The sequence below is a fragment of the Bison bison genome, unplaced genomic scaffold, assembly GCF_000754665.1.
Source record: "Bison bison bison isolate TAMUID 2011002044 unplaced genomic scaffold, Bison_UMD1.0 scf7180017864057, whole genome shotgun sequence".
NCBI classification, from domain to species: domain Eukaryota; kingdom Metazoa; phylum Chordata; class Mammalia; order Artiodactyla; family Bovidae; genus Bison; species Bison bison.
Window position 1 is genome coordinate 241037 of NW_011494629.1, and position 18006 is coordinate 259042.

Genomic DNA, 18006 nt, shown 5'->3' on the forward strand with positions numbered 1-18006 from the left:
AGATGGGCAAATGGGCAAGAGAAGGAAGGGGCTTGGGCCAAATCAAGTAGACTTTGAAGGTCAGGGGAGGAGGATGTGTCTGAGAGAGGGTGATGCTTCTGCCTGCTGGCGGGGGGCGTCACGGTGGACCAGAAGAAGGGTCGGATGGAAGGGGGAACTGACGAGGTAAGACTTGCATTCGCATGAGCGAGAGCTGATGAACATTCCACCCAGGGAATGTCAAGGGAAACAAAGAGAAGCCATGACTTTGGGATACCTTTTAGAGGAAAACTGATGAGAGCTTCCTGGAGATCAACTGGTCCAACATCCTTCAAGAGTCCTTGATGGAGACCCCAGTCCTTGATGGAGCCCCTTTGGTCTTTGAATGAAGCTCACTGTTTCCCAAGGGGACACATTACTGGGTGGGCTGGACCCATCTGAAAGAAAAGATGTTCTTTTTCTTAATTAATTTTTAGTGAAGTATAGTTGATTTATAATGTTGTGTTAGTTTCTACCATATAGCAGAATGAATCAACTATGTGTATACATGTATCTCTTCTTTTTTGGATTTCCTCCCTGTTTAGGTGACCACAGAACCCTGAGTAGAGTTCCCTGAGCTATACAGTAGGTTTTCATTACTTATCTGTTTTATATATTGTGGCATATATATGTTAATCTCAATCTCCCAGTTCATCTTGCCTTCTCTTTTCTCCCTTGTATCCATATGTTTGTTATCTGTATCTGTGTCTCTATTTCTGCTTTGCAAATAAGATCATCTAGTTAGCAGATTGGGCTTCCCAGGTGGCTCAGTGGTAAAGAATCTGCCAAAGCAGGAGACGCAGGTTCCATCCCTAGGTTGGGAAGATCCCTGGATGAGGGCACGGCAATCCACTCCAGTATTCTTACGTAGACAATCCCGTGGACAGAGAAGCCTGCCAGGGTACAGTCTATGGAGTTTCAGAAGAGCTAGACATGATTTAGCAACTAAACAGAAGCAAGAAGTGAGTGGATTAAACATGCATGATGAGTGAAAGGGAGGGATCCTGAGTCTTTAGGGTCTTGTCCTGAGCAACTGGTTAGAGTTAATGTCATTTTCTTAATTAAGAGAGGCTCAGGGAGACCATACATGAGCAATTGAAAGCCCATTTTGGGCATCTGAAGGTTGAGTTGCCTTTTAGATTTTCAGTGGAAGCATCAGATAAGCAGTGTTTAGTTCAGAAGCTCAGCCAGGAGAGGTGGATGTGGGATCCATGGGCACATGGGGGCCATATGCAGGGAGAAGACGCAGATGAAGACCCCACACGGGGCTGCAGAGTAAGCAAAGGAAGGAGCCATGGTTGGGGGAGGAGTTGGCCAAGCAGAGGGACTGACCCACTAAAGTGTGGGTTCTGGGCAGCACCCACTGCTAACAGGAGATCAGGAAGGACAAGGCCCTCGGAATGACCTTGAGTTTGGCCATGTAAAGATTGATGACACTGGTGAGAGTAGATTCATGGAGCATGGAGTAAAGGCCAGGCAGAGGATGGTAGGCAGAAGAGGAGGGGGCAGAGTGGACGCTTTGACAGAAAATACAGAAGAGGCCAGTAAACCCAGCCACAGCCCTTCCTCCATCCCCACCGTCCCCTCAGACCTTCTCTCTCCTTTCCCACTCTCCAGCTGTATATTATTATGTACTTTCATACATACAACCTTTTAAAAGCAAAACTGGATTACTCTGGACACATTATTTTGAAAGCTGCTTTCACTTAATCATACGGTTACCAAGCCCGAGATCGCCACACCGCAGGCCAATAAGTTGAGCACGAGGTGTAGGGACAAGGAATAGCAGCTTTATTCAGACCGAGAAGATGGTGGAGTACTGTCCCCATCTTGCCGGGGTTTGGATGCTAGTTTCCCTTCTAGAGCAAAGCGGGGCAGTGAGAAGATAAAAAGAAGTTGGCGCTAAGTTGTTGCAAATATTTCTTGGTTCCGGTCAGACTGCAGGGGATGTGCTAATTTCTTCTTTCCTGTAGTCATTCACAGGTTGACCAGGTTAGGATATTTCCTGTGAGCTAACCAAAGATATTTTAGCTTAATGTTCAGGCATGGGAGGTAGGGTTCCCAGAGGTGGGTTATTATGTGTACATTAAGCTATTGGGCTTCCCTTGTAGCTCAGCTGGTAAAGAATCTGCCTGCAATGAGGAAGACCTGGGTTCAATCCCTGGGTTGGGAAATCCCCTGGAGAAGGGAATGGTTACCCAGCCAAGTATTCTAGCCTGGAGAATTCCATGGACTGTATAGTCCATGGGGTCAAAAAGAGTCAGACACAACTTTTACTTAAGCTATAGGCAGCATCCTTTTAGAGACTGCTCAAAGCCAAAGCAACAGAATACAAAGGTTAAAGAGAAATAGATCCAATATGGAGTCAGACTTGTTCTTCCCATTATAATACCTGGGGCTTCCCTGGTGGCTCAGCAGTAAAGAATCCACCTGTCAATGCAGGAGACACAGGTTTGATCCCTGGGTTGGGAAGATCCCTTGGGAAAGGAAATGGCAACTCACTCCAGTATTTTTGCTTGGGAAATCCCATAGACAGAGGAGCCTGGTGTGCTACAATCCATGGGGTCACAAATAGTCGAACATGACTTAGCAACTAAACAGCAACAACATCACAATGCCTGCTGCTGCTGCTAAGTCACGTCAGTCGTGTTCGACTCTGTGCGACCTCATAGACAGCAGCTTACCAGGCTCTGCTGTCCCTGGGATTCTCCAGGCAAGAACACTAGAGTGGGTTGCCATTTCCTTCTCCAATGCATGAAAGTGAAAAGTGAAAGTGAAGTCGCTCAGTCATGTCGGACTCAGCGACCCCATGGACTGAAGCCTACCAGGCTCCTCCATCCATGGGATTTTCCAGGCAAGAGTACTGGAGTGGGGTGCCATTGCCTTCTCCACTTAAGTCTCCACTTAAGTCACAATGCCTATTAGTCAACAAATAGTTTGACCACCTGCCGTATACCAGGAGCTGTTCCAGGCATCAGGACAGGGCAGTGAACAAAATCTTTCTCTTCTCACCTCCCAGAGCTGGCACTCTGGTGGGAGGACCAAGACAAGAATCTGTCTTCAATAGCAGATTACCACATATTAAAAGGTTGTCACCCATGGAGATGTGCTCTGGAGAGCAACTTAAGTTGGGAAGAGGAATGGGCTACCCCAGGAATCACAAAACATTATTTCATGTTATAAAACATTTTCTTGGTGTGAAATCCACCTTGAATGTGTCTCATAAAAAAGCCCCAAGAGCCAGTGATGCTGCAGTGTTTTGAGGTTTTGCTTTAAGTTGAAGTGTAGCTGATTTACAATGTCATATTAACCTCAGGTATACAGCAAAGTGATTCAGCTATACTTATATACACACTCTTTTTCATCTTCTTTTTTTATTATAGTTTACTACAGGACATTGAATATGGTTCCCTATTCTATACAATAGGGCCTTGTTGTTTATCCATTCTACATAGAATAGTTTGCATCCACTAGTCCCAAACTCCCAATCCAACTCTCCCCAGTGCTGCAATGTTTCGAGGCTCTCATCTGGTAATAGCATGAAGCCTCACCTTACTCAAGAGCTACCTATGCAGGTATGCACCAGCTGAGGTGATGGGGGTGTTTGGGAGGAGTTGAAGGGCCTGGTGGAGAAGGAAATGACAACCCACTCCAGTGTTCTTGCCTGGAGAATCCCAGGGACAGTGGAGCCTGATGGGCTGCCATCTATGGGGTCGCACAGAGTTGGACACGACTGAAGCGACTTAGCAGCAGCAGCAGCAGCAGCAGCAGAAGGACCTGGTCCATGGAGACCAATGGCCTTTTTCGTTGCCCAATTTTTGAACTTTAGAATAAAGTGGTTTCACACATGACAAAAAATAACTGGGGAAGTTGAAATAGACAAAAAACAGGTAGCAAGTTCTAGGCACTGTCGAGGAGAATATTACCCTTGTTGTTATTTAGTCACTCAGTCGTATTTGACTCTTTGTGGCCCCATGGGCTGTAGCCCACCAGGCTCCTCTGTCCATGGAATTTCCCAGGCAAGAAGACTGGAATTGGTTGCCATTTTCTCCTTCAAGTGGATCTTCCTCACCCTGGGGTAGAACCCGCATCTCTTGCACCTTCTGCATGGATTCTTTACCACTGCACCACCTGGGAAGCCCCAGGGATATTATCCTATTACCCTGGAAGGCATATTATTCTAGTGAGTGTTAAACAGAGTTTGAGCTACAGATTTTCCCTGGGGTCCAGGGCAATAGATTCAAGCAGTGCCTGTGAGAGAGTGCAGGCGGAGAGGGGAGCATCGAAGCAGGGAAGGAGCTGTCTGTACCGCTTTAGCAAAGTGAACGAGAGCTACTGTCTGAGGAGCAGGGCTGAGAACAGCAGGGTGGGGATGCAGCTTCTGGGCACAGTGGCTACAGCAGAGGTGACCATCACCCGTCACCACAGCCTGTGCTATGGAGAAGGTGTCAGGTGGGTGCTGGTGGGACCTGTCTGAAGAAGGCATAAGAAGAGCATCACAGATGTTGTTCACCCTCCAAATTAAATAGCCCAAGAATTTTCCTTAAGCTGTCCTTGCAATAAACCATCTCTACTGTCAAAACCACCACCGAGAGCAACGGCCCAGTGCATCTTCGTCAGGCCCTCGCCCAGTGTCACCTCTAGCACAGGAAATCACACCATCAGAAAAAGGCTACTCGGCCAGACACTGCTCACACTGAGGGCAGCCAGGCTTTGCTCTCCCAGGGAAGCCAGAGAAGTGCCACCTGCTGAGGCTGAGCCTGCCATGCTCCATCGGAGCCATTCAGGAGCCTCCCACTTAGGGCCTGGAGGATGGGCCTGGCAGGCTGCCTTTCTGCCTGTCTCCTGTCTTGTCACATTCATTCACTTCAATGTGGGATTCGCAGCAGAAGGCCAGCACTGATGTAAATGTTAGTTGCAAACTGATGAATTTTAAAAATGATAGTGGTTAAAGGTTTATATAAATTAAAAATACTTATTAACACTTACGATATTGTTTTTGAAGACTTAACGGTTTTCGTTGAGCCTAATGCTGGGTGGCAGCTCTGTAAAAAGTCCCCAGAAGTAGGAACAGCTGAGAGTAAGGGTGCATCTGAGGCAGGTGTGCAAGATGGTGTGTGACCCAAGCAGAGGGAGTGTGTGAGCCAGGAAACAGGAGGGGGCAGCCATGGGCTGTGGACTGAGCCTGCTAGGAATGAAGCTGACAGGAAGAGACGGGTAGGGTGAGCTGTAGGGAACTGTGTGGATATGGGGCAGATGAAGCAGGAATAAGAGGGGAGAGCCTCGAGGGGAAGGGGAGGGCAGTGATGCTTACAGCTGTGCAGTTGGGGAGATGCGTTAAAGAGCCAGTGGGAAGAGATACAGGGGGCTTCCCAGGTGGCGCTAGTGGTAAATAACATGCTTGCCAATCCTGGAAACATGAGATGTAGGTTCAATCCCTGGGTCAAGAAGATCCCCTGGAGGAGGGCATGGCAACCCACTCCAGTATTCTTGCCTGGAGAATCCCATGGACAGAGGAGCCTGGAGGGCTACAATCCAGAGGGTGTCAAAGAATTGGACACAATGGAAGCAATTTTACATACATGTATAAGGGATACAGAGAAACAGAACACATGCCAAAGCCACTTGAAACACAAGCCCAAGAGAAAAACAAGTATTCTCAAAGGCTGTGGGTTCCTGGCTGGGGTAACGCCTGGGCTTTGGAAGGTAGGCAAGTGGTACGTGGAAATCGCAGCCTCAGATACAGTCAGAGCCAGCTTCGACATCACCCAGATTGCTGGCACTGCAGCGAGGCTGGTCCCTGCTCTTAACGGAGTTCAGGTGATGTGCAGGCACATGGAAGCTGGAAAACTGATGGGCTGCAGGGGACAGGAGTTGGAAAGGCAGGGGGGCCCACAGCACATGGCAGGTGAGGACCTGAAAGCCCCATTGCAAGAACAGAGCAGAGCATGAGAAAGGAGTGCAAGGGCCATCACCGTGGAGAGGGGGCTGAAGTTGTAACACAGACGGCACAGACGTCTGTGAAGGAGACTTAGCCTGAGAAGGAGAAATAAGCAGAAGAGAAATATTGTTCTGGAAAGACATGTCTACTCACTGTCTTTCCAGAGAGTGCTTTTGGTTAATAGCAGATGTCTTTGCCTTAAGAGAAAATATGAGCTGTACTTTTAAGAGAAAACAAAACCTTGCTGAGCAATGAATGTTTAGAAACTTCCACAAAGAAAAAATAATGATAGTCAAATATTAAGAGAAGTAAGCAAGAAAATTATTTGTACAACCAAATTATAATAAAACCTATCTCTTTTTCAGGGAGAGGGGGAGGTGCTCACTGAGAAATATTGATTTGGCAATATTACCTGGAGAAAATTTTTACCTCTACCAGGCAGGTATTATGTTTTATTGTCCTTTTAAGGTAATTCCTATTGAGAAGAAACTGTTTCATGTAATCATGTGTGCGTACAGGTGTTTGTGTATCTGCGTCTCTGAGTGTGTCGTGTGTGTGCGTGTGTAACATGAAGGGGTGTGTGCTTTGCTCTCTCAGTGTACAGATGTAGTCATCTAGATACTTTTCCATTGACGACAAGCCGCTTTTGGATTACCCTTTTGTATACTTTTTCGACTGGTAATTTAGATTCTTCTCATCTACAACCACAACTGATCAAACAATCTTCCTGTCAAATCATCTTCACATTTCTCTTCTGAAGTGTGTGTCTGTTTAGTGCAAGAGGTAGCTTTTTTGTGACAGATGTCTTTATCAAATGTGGAACCTACACGATGTGTTCAATATCAGCCATGTGTTTGGTACAAGGTGGGTGCCAGGAAGTGGTATGGAGGAGAGCAGGGAGGGGTCTGCATGTTACTGAGGCCTGGGGTTTCAGGAGGATGACACTTTTCATGCCTTAGGGCAACTGCTTGCCTGTCCTACCTCCCACCCAGAGGTTTGATGTGATATATAAACACGGCCAGTGCTCAGCTCTCTGGGGTCCAACTACAGTATATGACACAGTAGTCCCTCAGTGTTTACGTAAAAGGAGTCCAGTAACATCTTCACTACACGTAACTGACCAACATGAGTGGTCTTGACAGCCATCTCCATCTCCAGAGAGCAATGGACTCCTCTGGGTTCTGTCCCTATGTCCCGGTGACCGGAGTGAGAGCTCCTGAGTCTTATTTTGCAGGATAACTTCTCTTTTTAGTTTGTCTCTTATAATTCTTTGTTTACAACAACAACAAGAAAAAAGAGAGACAGAGAGCTTGATTTGGCTACATTGGTCCAATGCTGTTTTTTGGTTCAATATTGAGAGGATGTGTTTGAAAATCTAATGGTTATGTGGGCAGAAATGAAGAGGGCAGATTAGCTCGGGCTCTAGACCCAAGTCCCAGAAGGAAGAGCATCCCGCTGACTGGAGGACTTTTCTCCAGGGCTGGAGGGTGGGTCCTCTAACAATGTCTTGCCATTCGGGTCTTGACCACTGCCTGATCTCTGTTTTGCCAGGTGGACACCTGAAGGAAAGGCGCAGGCATGGGTGACGGCGCCAACAACCTGCCCTTCTTCTTCGGCAACATCACTCGGGAGGAGGCGGAAGACTACCTGGTCCAGGGGGGCATGAGCGATGGGCTCTACCTGCTGCGCCAGAGCCGCAACTACCTGGGTGGCTTTGCCCTGTCAGTGGCACACGACAGAAAGGCACATCACTACACCATCGAGAGGGAGCTGAATGGCACCTATGCCATCACGGGTGGCCGGGCCCATGGCAGTCCAGCCGAGCTCTGCCACTACCACACCCAGGAGCTGGATGGCCTCGTCTGCCTCCTCAAGAAGCCCTTCAACCGGCCGCCGGGGGTGCAGCCCAAGACTGGACCCTTTGAGGACTTGAAGGAGAACCTCATCCGAGAATACGTGAAACAGACATGGAACCTACAGGTGGGTGGCGGGCGGTCCTCTGGCAGGTGTGATGAAGGGTCTTATTGCTCACAGGGGCCCTGGAATTCCACACGGGCACCCAGTTGCATAAGAGCTATGCAGTGGTGCTTCAGATAAGCAACCTTCTCCTTAGTCATCAACATGGGCCCCCAAATGTCTCACTCCAAGAAGGCAGCCTTTCCTCTTTTGTGGTCACGCTTGAGAGGGTGGGCCCCTTTGTGCCAGCAATGTGGGTTTCTCCACCACAGGAAACCACTGTCACCCAATTCATGCTGGGCCCTTTCAAAGCAGGATCACTGGGCAAATACTTGTTTTTATTTACCTAAGAGGGTCATACTGAACACACTGATTGGCACTTGATTTTACCCCTTCCTAACATCTCTTCCAGAATTTTCCATGTCAACAAGCACACAGCTAAATCAGCCCCTTACTGGCCATCTGATAGTCCCTCCTGTGGACTATAATTCATTTTACTAGCACGTATTGGTAGACACCTTCATTGTTTATAAACAATGCCCCCCCTAACATTCTCCTAACCTTTTATCAATATCAGCAGGGTAACCCCAAACTGGTTGGATTGAACACAGTGAGGGATTTGGATGTGATGACAGGTTGTCATCCAAAAAGGTCCCAGAGGTTGTGACAACTTACATTCCCGCCACACTCTCCATAGCACTTGGTATCAGGAGGCTCCAGGCTGGCTGACAGTCTTCTGATCGGACTCACGTGTTGAACCATTTCCTTGCACTTTTTGAATGTATGCTTTTTATATATACAGGTGGATAACAGTAAACGCTTTTTGAAGATTCTATCCACTCACTCCTTTACTCCTATAATATGCTCTGCACTGAATTCAGTCTTGCAGACCAATACTATGGATTCTATATTTTTCACTAGTATTTATTGGATATGATTTATACCAAGGGTCCTCCAGGATCCAGTGCTTGATGATCTGAGGTGGAGCTGTTGTAGTAATACCAGAAATAAAGCTCACCATAACTGTAATGTGATTGAATCATCCAGAAACCATCCCCCATGAGGTCAGCGGACAAATTATGTTCCACGAAACTGGTCCCTGGCGCCAAGACTTAGACCATCCTTTTACTCTTTTAATCAGTGAGGTATAATTTACACACTATGAAAATTCATCCCTTTTGAGTGTACAGTTCTATGATTTTTTTTTAACAAACAGGTGACATCACGTAGCCCCATCCCCAGCCCCAATCAAGATACACAACAGGTCCATCACCCATCAAGCACCCTCAAGACCACCCCCCACTCCAGCCCCTGGCAACCCCTTACCTGATTTCTGTCCCTATAGTTTTGCCTTGTCCAGAATGTCATGCAAATGGACTCACACAGCATGTAGCCTTTTCAGACTGGTTGCTCACACCCAGTATAACACATTTGTGAGCCAGTTATGTGTCAGTGGTCCCTTCTTTATTGTGGCTGAGTAGTATTCCACACTCTGTTGCTTTTGCCCTTTGCTAACTTTGAACCGGTTACCTCCTTTGTATGTAGCTATTACTGCTTTTGTTTTTCCTCCCATCATGAAGCATGACAAAATGTTCAGATTCACCTTCTCTTCTACCTCCCCTCCTCTTTTCCCTCGCCTCAGGGGTTGGTTATGTTTTTATTTTCACTTCTTCTGGTTCTTTTTATAACTTTGAATCATTGACTTGTGTTCTTCATTTACTACTGTAATAGGTATCTATTTCTCTGCCACTAAGTATGATTAGGAAGTTAATTCACCCAGCTGTCAGCCTCCTTCTCATTCTTGTTTTCCATGTTGTCATTTCTGCATTGTCAAGATTTATCTCTTTTTTCTGTGACCACATCTGCAGTTACAGGCAGCAGCATGTGTAAACACTTAGTGTGAAGCCTTTTAGGGGAAGACAGGAAAAAAGCACGTCTCTTTGCTTGCACACATCTTAAGTCTTCCAGATTATCATTAAATGATCAAGGTCTAATATAAAACAGTCAGTTCTAGGAGGTGATTGATTGGGAGAGGGCAGGAGGCCCATTCTCTAGACTTCATGGATTATTCCTGATGGTTTCTAAAGCCCGATGTGTCTTTGCAAAGGCCAGCCTCTGTATTCTAAAATCTATTTTTTAGTTATACACTTGAAGATACTTTAACATACAAGGTCTATTAACTTTCTTTATTGAATGAACAAACAAACAGATGTGATTTCATTTTACCGTTTTCAGGACTTAGGCCAGATTGGACCTGCTTCATGTGTCTTTCTTGTCACTTTCACTTATTATGGCTCCATCTCCTCTCCTTGTGACAGGGTCAAGCTCTTGAGCAGGCCATCATCAGCCAGAAACCTCAGCTGGAGAAACTGATCGCCACCACAGCTCATGAAAAAATGCCCTGGTTCCATGGAAAAATCTCTCGGGATGAATCTGAGCAGATTGTCCTGATAGGATCAAAGACGAATGGAAAGTTCTTGTAAGTATTATGTCTTTTCCCTTCAGCCACTGGCACCAGGTCTGCCTGGACAGTTAGGAGTCACTCAGCCCTCCCACCCCTGAACTCCTGGTGACCTCTGAGAGGGATCATGTGCTATCAACTGAGACACGCATGTTGGTTGTCATATGAAATTGACAAATTTCATATGACATCTCAAATTGAAGCCATCTCATGTAATTCAGCATTTGTTTTGCTCAGTCTGGCCCCAAAGTGAACCCTCTTCTTGGGCACTGAGGGACATTAGTTAAGAGAATCTTTTCAGCCACATATTCTGCTTTTAATGACAAACATGGGATGTGTAATAGTATGCATCCACCCATGTTAAAAAACAGTGCAATATGTTTGCTCACATTTGCCCCAAGATCTCAGACTTTGCTTCTCTTTTTACTTGGAGAGACATGCCAATGGGGCAGATAGAAAAGAAAATTTTCTGATAGTCACTCATATGAAAGGTTAGCTCAGGAACTTGATCACAAGCAGGTGTGTGAACTCTGGCCTCATAATCTCAGAAATGAGGTGTGCATCCAAAGCCCTGCTCACTATTATTCTCAATGGTCAGTGCACCTCAATCCTGGAGCTGCTGGAGATGCAGGTCACCTCAAGGCAGGGTTGGTGGTCCAGAGAAGGCCAGGAGCTGTCTCAAACAGGTGTTGATCTCATTCCCCTGAGATGCTGTGACCAAGGGGATGGAGGTATGCTCACCTGTGCTTGTCGCTACTCAGTGATCACACCCTAGCTGTGCTGACTGGGTGCCCCATCCTGGCCTTGGACAGTTACATAGCAGTGTTAGCCCTGTAACCAAGAATGTGGAGACACACCCAGCTGGTGTTTTAAATTTTTCCTATAAATAAAAGTGTTTTCTCTGAGTATCCATCTATTTAAAGAATCAAAGTAAATTTAGTTGCTCGGTTGTGTCCAACTCTTTGCAACCCTGTGGACTACAGCCCACCAGGCTCCTCCATCCATGAAATTCTCCAGGCAAGAATACTGGAGTGGGTAGCCATTCCCTTCTCCAGGGAATCTTCCCCATCCAGGAATCAAACCCCAATCTCCTGCACTGCAGGCAGATTCTTTACCATCTGAGCCACCAGGGAAACCCGACTTTACCATAATCCCTTTTATTTAAGAGGTGAGGTGATCTTAAACACAATACTTTTTTAAAAAAGTGATCCTAAAAGCAAGCATAGAGCAGCCCGAGTGGGCACACAAGGTAACTGGGATGATACTTAGTGGATGCAATAACAGCCACTGGTAGAGATCCTGGAGCAGGAAGACATTTTCCCCTCAGTGTGGCACCTCTTGGCTCATTTCCCATGAGGTTTGGACTTTTACCACCTTCTTAAGAGTAATTTCCAACACACGTGTCATGGGACTGGGCCTATGGCCGCCTGTGGGTTAAGTCAGCCCTAAGTTGTATTATCCAGACAGCAAGGCCTCCTGCCTTCTTGCCAGTTCAGAAGCTTGCTCTCAGGCTCACTGGGGAACAGCTGCACTCAAGGAGGCTGCCTTCTTCCGACCTAGACAAGGGGGTGCTGCAGGGGACACCCACCGTGGAACAGCCCCACAGCTATGGAGTCCTTCCTACTGAATCTTCTCGGGCCTCATTCAGGTTTCCCTAAAGAATGTGTCTCCTCCACACTTTCCCATCATTTAAATGAACTTGTCCATCTGTGGACCAGCATTTACCAGTGTCCACAGCTGTGTGTGTTCTTGGGCTTCCCTCATGGTTCAGATGGTAAAGAATCTGCCTGAAATGCAGGAGACCTGGGTTCGATCCCTGGATCAGGATGATCCACTGGAGGAGGGAATGGCTACCCACTCCAGTATTCTTGCCTGGAGAATCCCATGGACAGAGGAGCCTGGTGGGTTACAGTCCATGGGGTCACAAAGAGTCAGACATGCCTGAGTGACTACACTTTCAGAGTTGTATGAGGTGCTAGATGCTGACTCCATCTTGTACTTTGGAGATGGAGATCTCTGCCTTGTGAAGTCCACATCTCACTGGGAGAAGTAGACACTGAACAATTGAACAAGAGCTGCCCAGTGCATTGGCGCATTTAAGGAAGGGACTAGAACTTGCTGTGATTGGCAGTCTGGGATTATGTTTTATGCTGGGTAATCAGGAGGGGCCTTGCTATGAAGGAGACATTTGAGCAGAGACCTGAGGGCAGCCAGGAGCCATCCTGATTGAAGGAAAAGCCTGTGTGGGTTCCCAGAGGCAGGAGTGTGCTCGGAGAGTGAGGCCACCATGAGGCCACTGTGGATGGTACAGAGTGTGGGGGGTATGGATGGAGGATAGGGGCCAGGCCACTGCGGGCTCTCCAGTATTAAGAAGACTTTTCTTTGGGCAAATCAGTACATCTACTTTTGGGGAGATGTTAGGGCAGATACAATTGAAGTTCATGGGGACCCATCTGGCTGGGTGTAGAAAGAGCCAGTGCAGAGGAACAAAAGTGAGCAGGCTCACCAGGCCCACTTGTGTGCGAGTATATACATTTAAACCAAAGTATGATGTCCATTTTTCTGCAGAGATTTCAAGGCCTTCACCTTCTCATGTCTGAGCACAAGAACTGCCTTTAATGAATGTTGGAAGGGGGAGTGACATGGGTGTGGTGGCTGCACCAGCGTGGCTGGGCTCTGTGTCTCTCCTGTGCATTCAGGCCCTTATTATTGGGAGCAGCAGTTCATTTGCTTCCTCTCTTGTCCCCAGTGACCCTGGGGAAGAGGCCAATTTCAGCACCAACCTTCTCTTACCCTAATGTTTACAATTCCTTGTCCAATCTCATCTTGCTGCTTGATTTTATCACTCAGGGCTGATGATCCAGCTCATCATTACTTGCAGTTCTTATGCAGGTCCATTCCCAGCCCTCTGGACATGGTTTGACTCCAGTTGGCCGCCCATGACCACCATGTGCTTCTTATACCGCCACCAACCTCTTCATACTAGCTCAGAGGTGCTTGTTTCCTGTGCCACCCTGTTTAAGACTTGCCAAGACTGGCAGATCTTACCTGGAACACGCCCACAGCACATGGAAGATGTTGAGAATGTAGGAGGTTTTCAGATTCAGAAACAGAACCCATCCTCTGTGATTCCTAATAATGGGTTTCGTTGTGGCTCAGACAGTAAAGAATCTGCCTGCAATGCAGGGACAGGGGTTCAATCCCTGGGTCAGGAAGACCCCCTGGGGAAAGGAATGGCTATCCACTCCAGTGTTCTTACCTGGAGAATCCCAGGGACAAAGGAGCCTTGTGGGCTACAGTCCATGGGGTCAAAAAGAGTCAGACATGACTGAGCAACTCATACATACATGGATAGCACATGAATAGGTCACACGTAATGTTAAGTACTTCATAGAAGGTTAATACATATAAGTGGATGTCAAGTCATTAATGAACATAGGATAAAAGGCCAAGGGACACCCATGGCTAATGTTGAAAGTTTACAGTTTACATTTAGGAATATCTTGGAGAATCGAGTGTGAAAATATTAGATTCACTCTGGAATCTCTGGTCTGCGTTGTGGTTCAATGAAGCAGATCCCCAGCCTTCATCGTAGAAAAACAGTTTTCTTGCCACCCACAGAAACCATATCTTAAAATGTCTGAGACCTAAATGAGGTTATAAATCCTCTCTAATGCAGTTTAAAATGCAGAAGGTATGGTCCAAAGACTCTTAACTGTTGAGATGATTGTGTCTGGGGAATCTGGCCAACTCAGATTGTAGTTTTTCCTCCTCTTGAATTATGGTATGAAGTACATTTGTGGTGGCAGAACTTCTGAGCCAAGAGGGACCTCACTGCTGATGGTCTAAATCCTTTGATTTTCAATCAAGGACTTAGGTGGAGAAGGCAATGGCAACCCCACTCCAGTACTCTTGCCTGGAAAATCCCATGGATGGAGGAGCCTGGTAGGCTGCGGTCCATGGGGTCGCTAAGAGTCAGACACAATGAGCAACTTCACTTTCACTTTTCACTTTTCACTTTCATGCATTGGAGAAGGAAATGGCAACCCACTCCAGTGTTCTTGCCTGGAGAATCCCAGGGATGGGGGAGCCTGGTGGGCTGCCGTCTATGGCGTCACACAGAGTTGGACACAACTGAAGTGACTTAGCAGCAGCAGCAGCAGCAGCAAGGACTTAGGCACAAGGGAACTTGCCCAGGACTGTCAGGCAAGGAGGAGATGAGGGCTGGAATTTAGGGTCTCTGATGTGTTTGGACGGAGAGATTGCTATCGTTCAGTTGCTCAGTCATGTCTGACTCTCTGCAACCCCATGGACTGTAGCACTCCAGGCTTCCCTGTTCTCACTATCTCCCAGAGTTTGCTCAAACTCATGTCCACTGAGTCAATGATGCCATCCAACCATCTTATTCTCTGTCACCCCCTTCTCCTGCCTTCAGTCTTTCCCAGAATCAGGATCTTTTCCAGTGAGTTGGCTCTTTGCATCAGGTGGCTAAAGTATTGGAGCTTTATCATCAGTCCTTCCAATGAATATTCAGGGTTGATTTCCTTTAGGATGGACTGGTTTGATCTCCTTGCTGTCCAAGGGGCTCTTAAGAGTCTTCTCTTTTGAACCATAGTTCAAAAGCATCAGTTCTTTGGCACTCAGCCTTCTTTATGGTCCAACTCTTATATCCATACATGACTACTGGAAAAACCATAGCCTGAGAGGAAGCAGCAGCAAAATCCATTTCCAGGGCCTCTCCCAGGCCCCAAGCCCCACTGCTCTCCCCATGTAAGGCATGGTGCCAGGGTGTGTCACTCAGAATGCACACTCTCTGCCTTGTCTCCTGTCCACATAGCGCTGCTGGGGCTGCTCAGGAGTGGCTTTATGAAGAGTGGCCAAGATAGACATTATACTGTCCTTGGATAATAATGGATGTAAGCATAAAGGCTCTCTACAGAGGGAATAGACAATGTGGTCTACAGAACCCCCCACCCCCACAGTCACCTGCGGCATTTCTAGAGGTAGCTTTTCATCACCTGCTATAATGGGCTGAATGCTGTGTCCCCACAGATTCATATGTCGAAGCCCAAGCCCCCAGTGTAAGAGATTTGGAGGTGGGGGTTTTGGGAGATGATTAGGTTTAGACAAAGCCACAAAGATGGGTCCCCATGATGGGATTGCATATGAAAAGGAGGAGACAGGACTTTCTCTGCCTGCGCACACTGAGGCAAGGTCATGTATGTGAGTGTACAGCCAGATGATGATGGTCTACAAGCCAGGAAACAGGCTGTCACAAGACATGGGCTCAATCAGCATCTTTTTAAGAAACGTTTTATTTTGTATTGAAGTCTAGTCAATTAGCAATGTTGTGATAGTTTCAGGTGGACAGCAAAGGGACTCAGCCGTACATATACATGTATCCATTCTCCCCCAAACACCGCCCCCGCCCCCAGGCTGCCTCATAACATGGAACACAGTTCCTGTGTTATGCAGTTAGGACCATCATCTTGATCTGAGAATTCTACTCCAGCACTATGAGAAAGAAATGTCAGTTGTTTAAGCTCTCCAGGTGTGGTGTTCTAAGGTACTTGTCCATGCCTGGGGTCTAGATGGCCAAGGACCATCTAGGGACTCCCAGCCAGGTCCTGTGAATGGCGGCCAGAGCTCTGCCTCTTTCATGACACCGGGGACAGAGGCAGAGTGGACAGGCTATGTTGAGAATGTATCCCCTCGGCTCTCTGAGGCCTCATTTGACAGCATGGTTTGCGATTTTGAGAGATTAGTCACAGCTCAGGTGTGACTACAAAATGAGTTTGTTAGGAAAGGGAAACAAAGCTTACTTTACAAAAAATTTGTATCCTCTCCCCAAAAGGAAAGATCCAGAATTGGTGGGGTTCAAAGCCTGTATAATTTGTAGATCTTCTTTAAAAAGAACACAAAATTAGGTACAAAATACAGTATTTTAGAGTCAGAGAAAAATCACAATGAATTGCAAGCTTCTAAAAAACTGGTAAATACTTCAGACATACAAAAATTTGAAAAGTAATATAATTTTTTTAGTTAAGTGCCTGACATGTGTCTATAGCACTTTTTATTTTCTGTGTCTTTTGACTGCATAGTGCTTGGTTGCCTCTTCATTTAACAATAATTTGGCAATATTTCCTGCATATTGAAAAAAGAAAACTTGGTCCTTCCTCTTGGGTCACAACTCATTCTAAGTAATGCATGTCCATTTTTAGGATTACTCTCAATTCTGGAAAAGGAAGTTGGAGTGGAAGAGAGAGCGGTCTTCTCTGGCTATGATGAAATAACTTTTACAAATTATATAAAACTCTAAGGCCATGTGGTCACACTGCTGGACCTTGCTTGGGCCAGATGAGCCTATGGGGATGGGCTGTGGTCAACAGGCCTCTGACCATCTCGTGTATAAATATCTCACCACGTGGTTCATGCAGGGCAGCTCAGAGCTCTCACACAGGCTGCCCCCAAGAGCACATCATGTCTGTTGAAATGTAATGTGCTGGCCCCTTCATGTCATCATGGAAGCTATCTCAGAACAAAAATGCTCTACCCATGCCATGTTCTGCAAATATAAAACAATGGAATTGTCACTTTCTTTGTATTTAGTCTCCAGGTAAACATTTTATTGTTTTTGGCTAAAGATCCTTGCAAGTCTTAAAGAGTCGGGAGGGAGTTCAGTGACCTTTAAAACACACAGATGGTGGCTTCTCCAAATGGCTGAATTAACCTTGCACAGAGAAGGTAGTAGTTTAGATCTATCAAAGGAATCATCACACCAGTAAGTCGCCAATGCCATTTTCACTATGGTTCTTATTGTCTGACTTTAAACAGAAGTATGCTGTTTAAAAAATAGCCTTTCATTCCACAGAATAATGAATTCCACCAGATATATACCAGGCATTGTGACAGCACCGTGACAAACGAGATAGACTTTGATCCCTGCCCATACCGTGCTTGCCTAACTGCATATTGTTGCTTCAGTCATGTCCAGTTCTTTGCAGCCCCATGGACTGTGGTCCCCTGCCTCCTCTGTTCATGGGATTCTCCAGGCAAGAATACTGGAGCGGATTGCCATTTTCTCCTCCAGGGGATCTTCCTAACACAGGAACTGAACCAGAGTCTCCAGCATCTCCTGCATTGCAGGTGGATTCTTAACTGCTGAGCCATCAGGCAGGCCCTTACAGCCTAGGGGAAGATGTCAAATTTAGAAAGACATGCTGCAAAATGTGTCATGTGCCCCACCCATCATCACAGGCTTCCTATTTAATGATACCAGGGACACTGACTCTCAAGCATTATCTTTATTATATTTCTTTTCACGTGTCTATTGTCTATCAATCCACTTATTATGAATGCCTAAGGCAGGGCCTGGCATCTTCTCAGCTGGAGCCCCAAAGCTCAGAACAGGGGCTCAGTGGTAAGACTCTTTCTGGGGAAAAGGACGTTTAAGCTGTGCTCTGAGCAATGAGAAGAAAATTAGTGGAGAAAGAAAAGACAAGAAACTGGGGACTTCCTTGGTGGCGCAGTGGTTAAGAATCTGCCCTCCAATGCAGGGGCTATTGGTTCAATCCCTGGCTGAGGTACTAAAATCTCATATGCTGCAGGACGACTGCCTGCACACCACCGC

General features: G+C 46.6%; 1 protein-coding gene across 6 annotated transcripts in view; it reads left to right on the forward strand.

The window, feature by feature from the left end:
• Positions 1-18006, forward strand: part of SYK (spleen tyrosine kinase) — a 75621-nt gene that overhangs the window by 9696 nt on the left and 47919 nt on the right. For 2 of the 6 annotated variants that reach the window (XM_010835950.1, XM_010835945.1), the window contains exons 2-4: positions 6325-6401; positions 7511-7939; positions 10234-10394. In XM_010835950.1, coding sequence (XP_010834252.1) covers positions 7538-7939; positions 10234-10394 — 563 coding nt within the window. In that variant the 5' untranslated portion in view covers positions 6325-6401; positions 7511-7537. Of the gene's footprint in view, positions 1-9; positions 166-6324; positions 6402-7510; positions 7940-10233; positions 10395-18006 lie in introns of those variants that run through there. The other 4 variants (XM_010835946.1, XM_010835947.1, XM_010835949.1 and 1 more) reach the window with 4 other exon arrangements.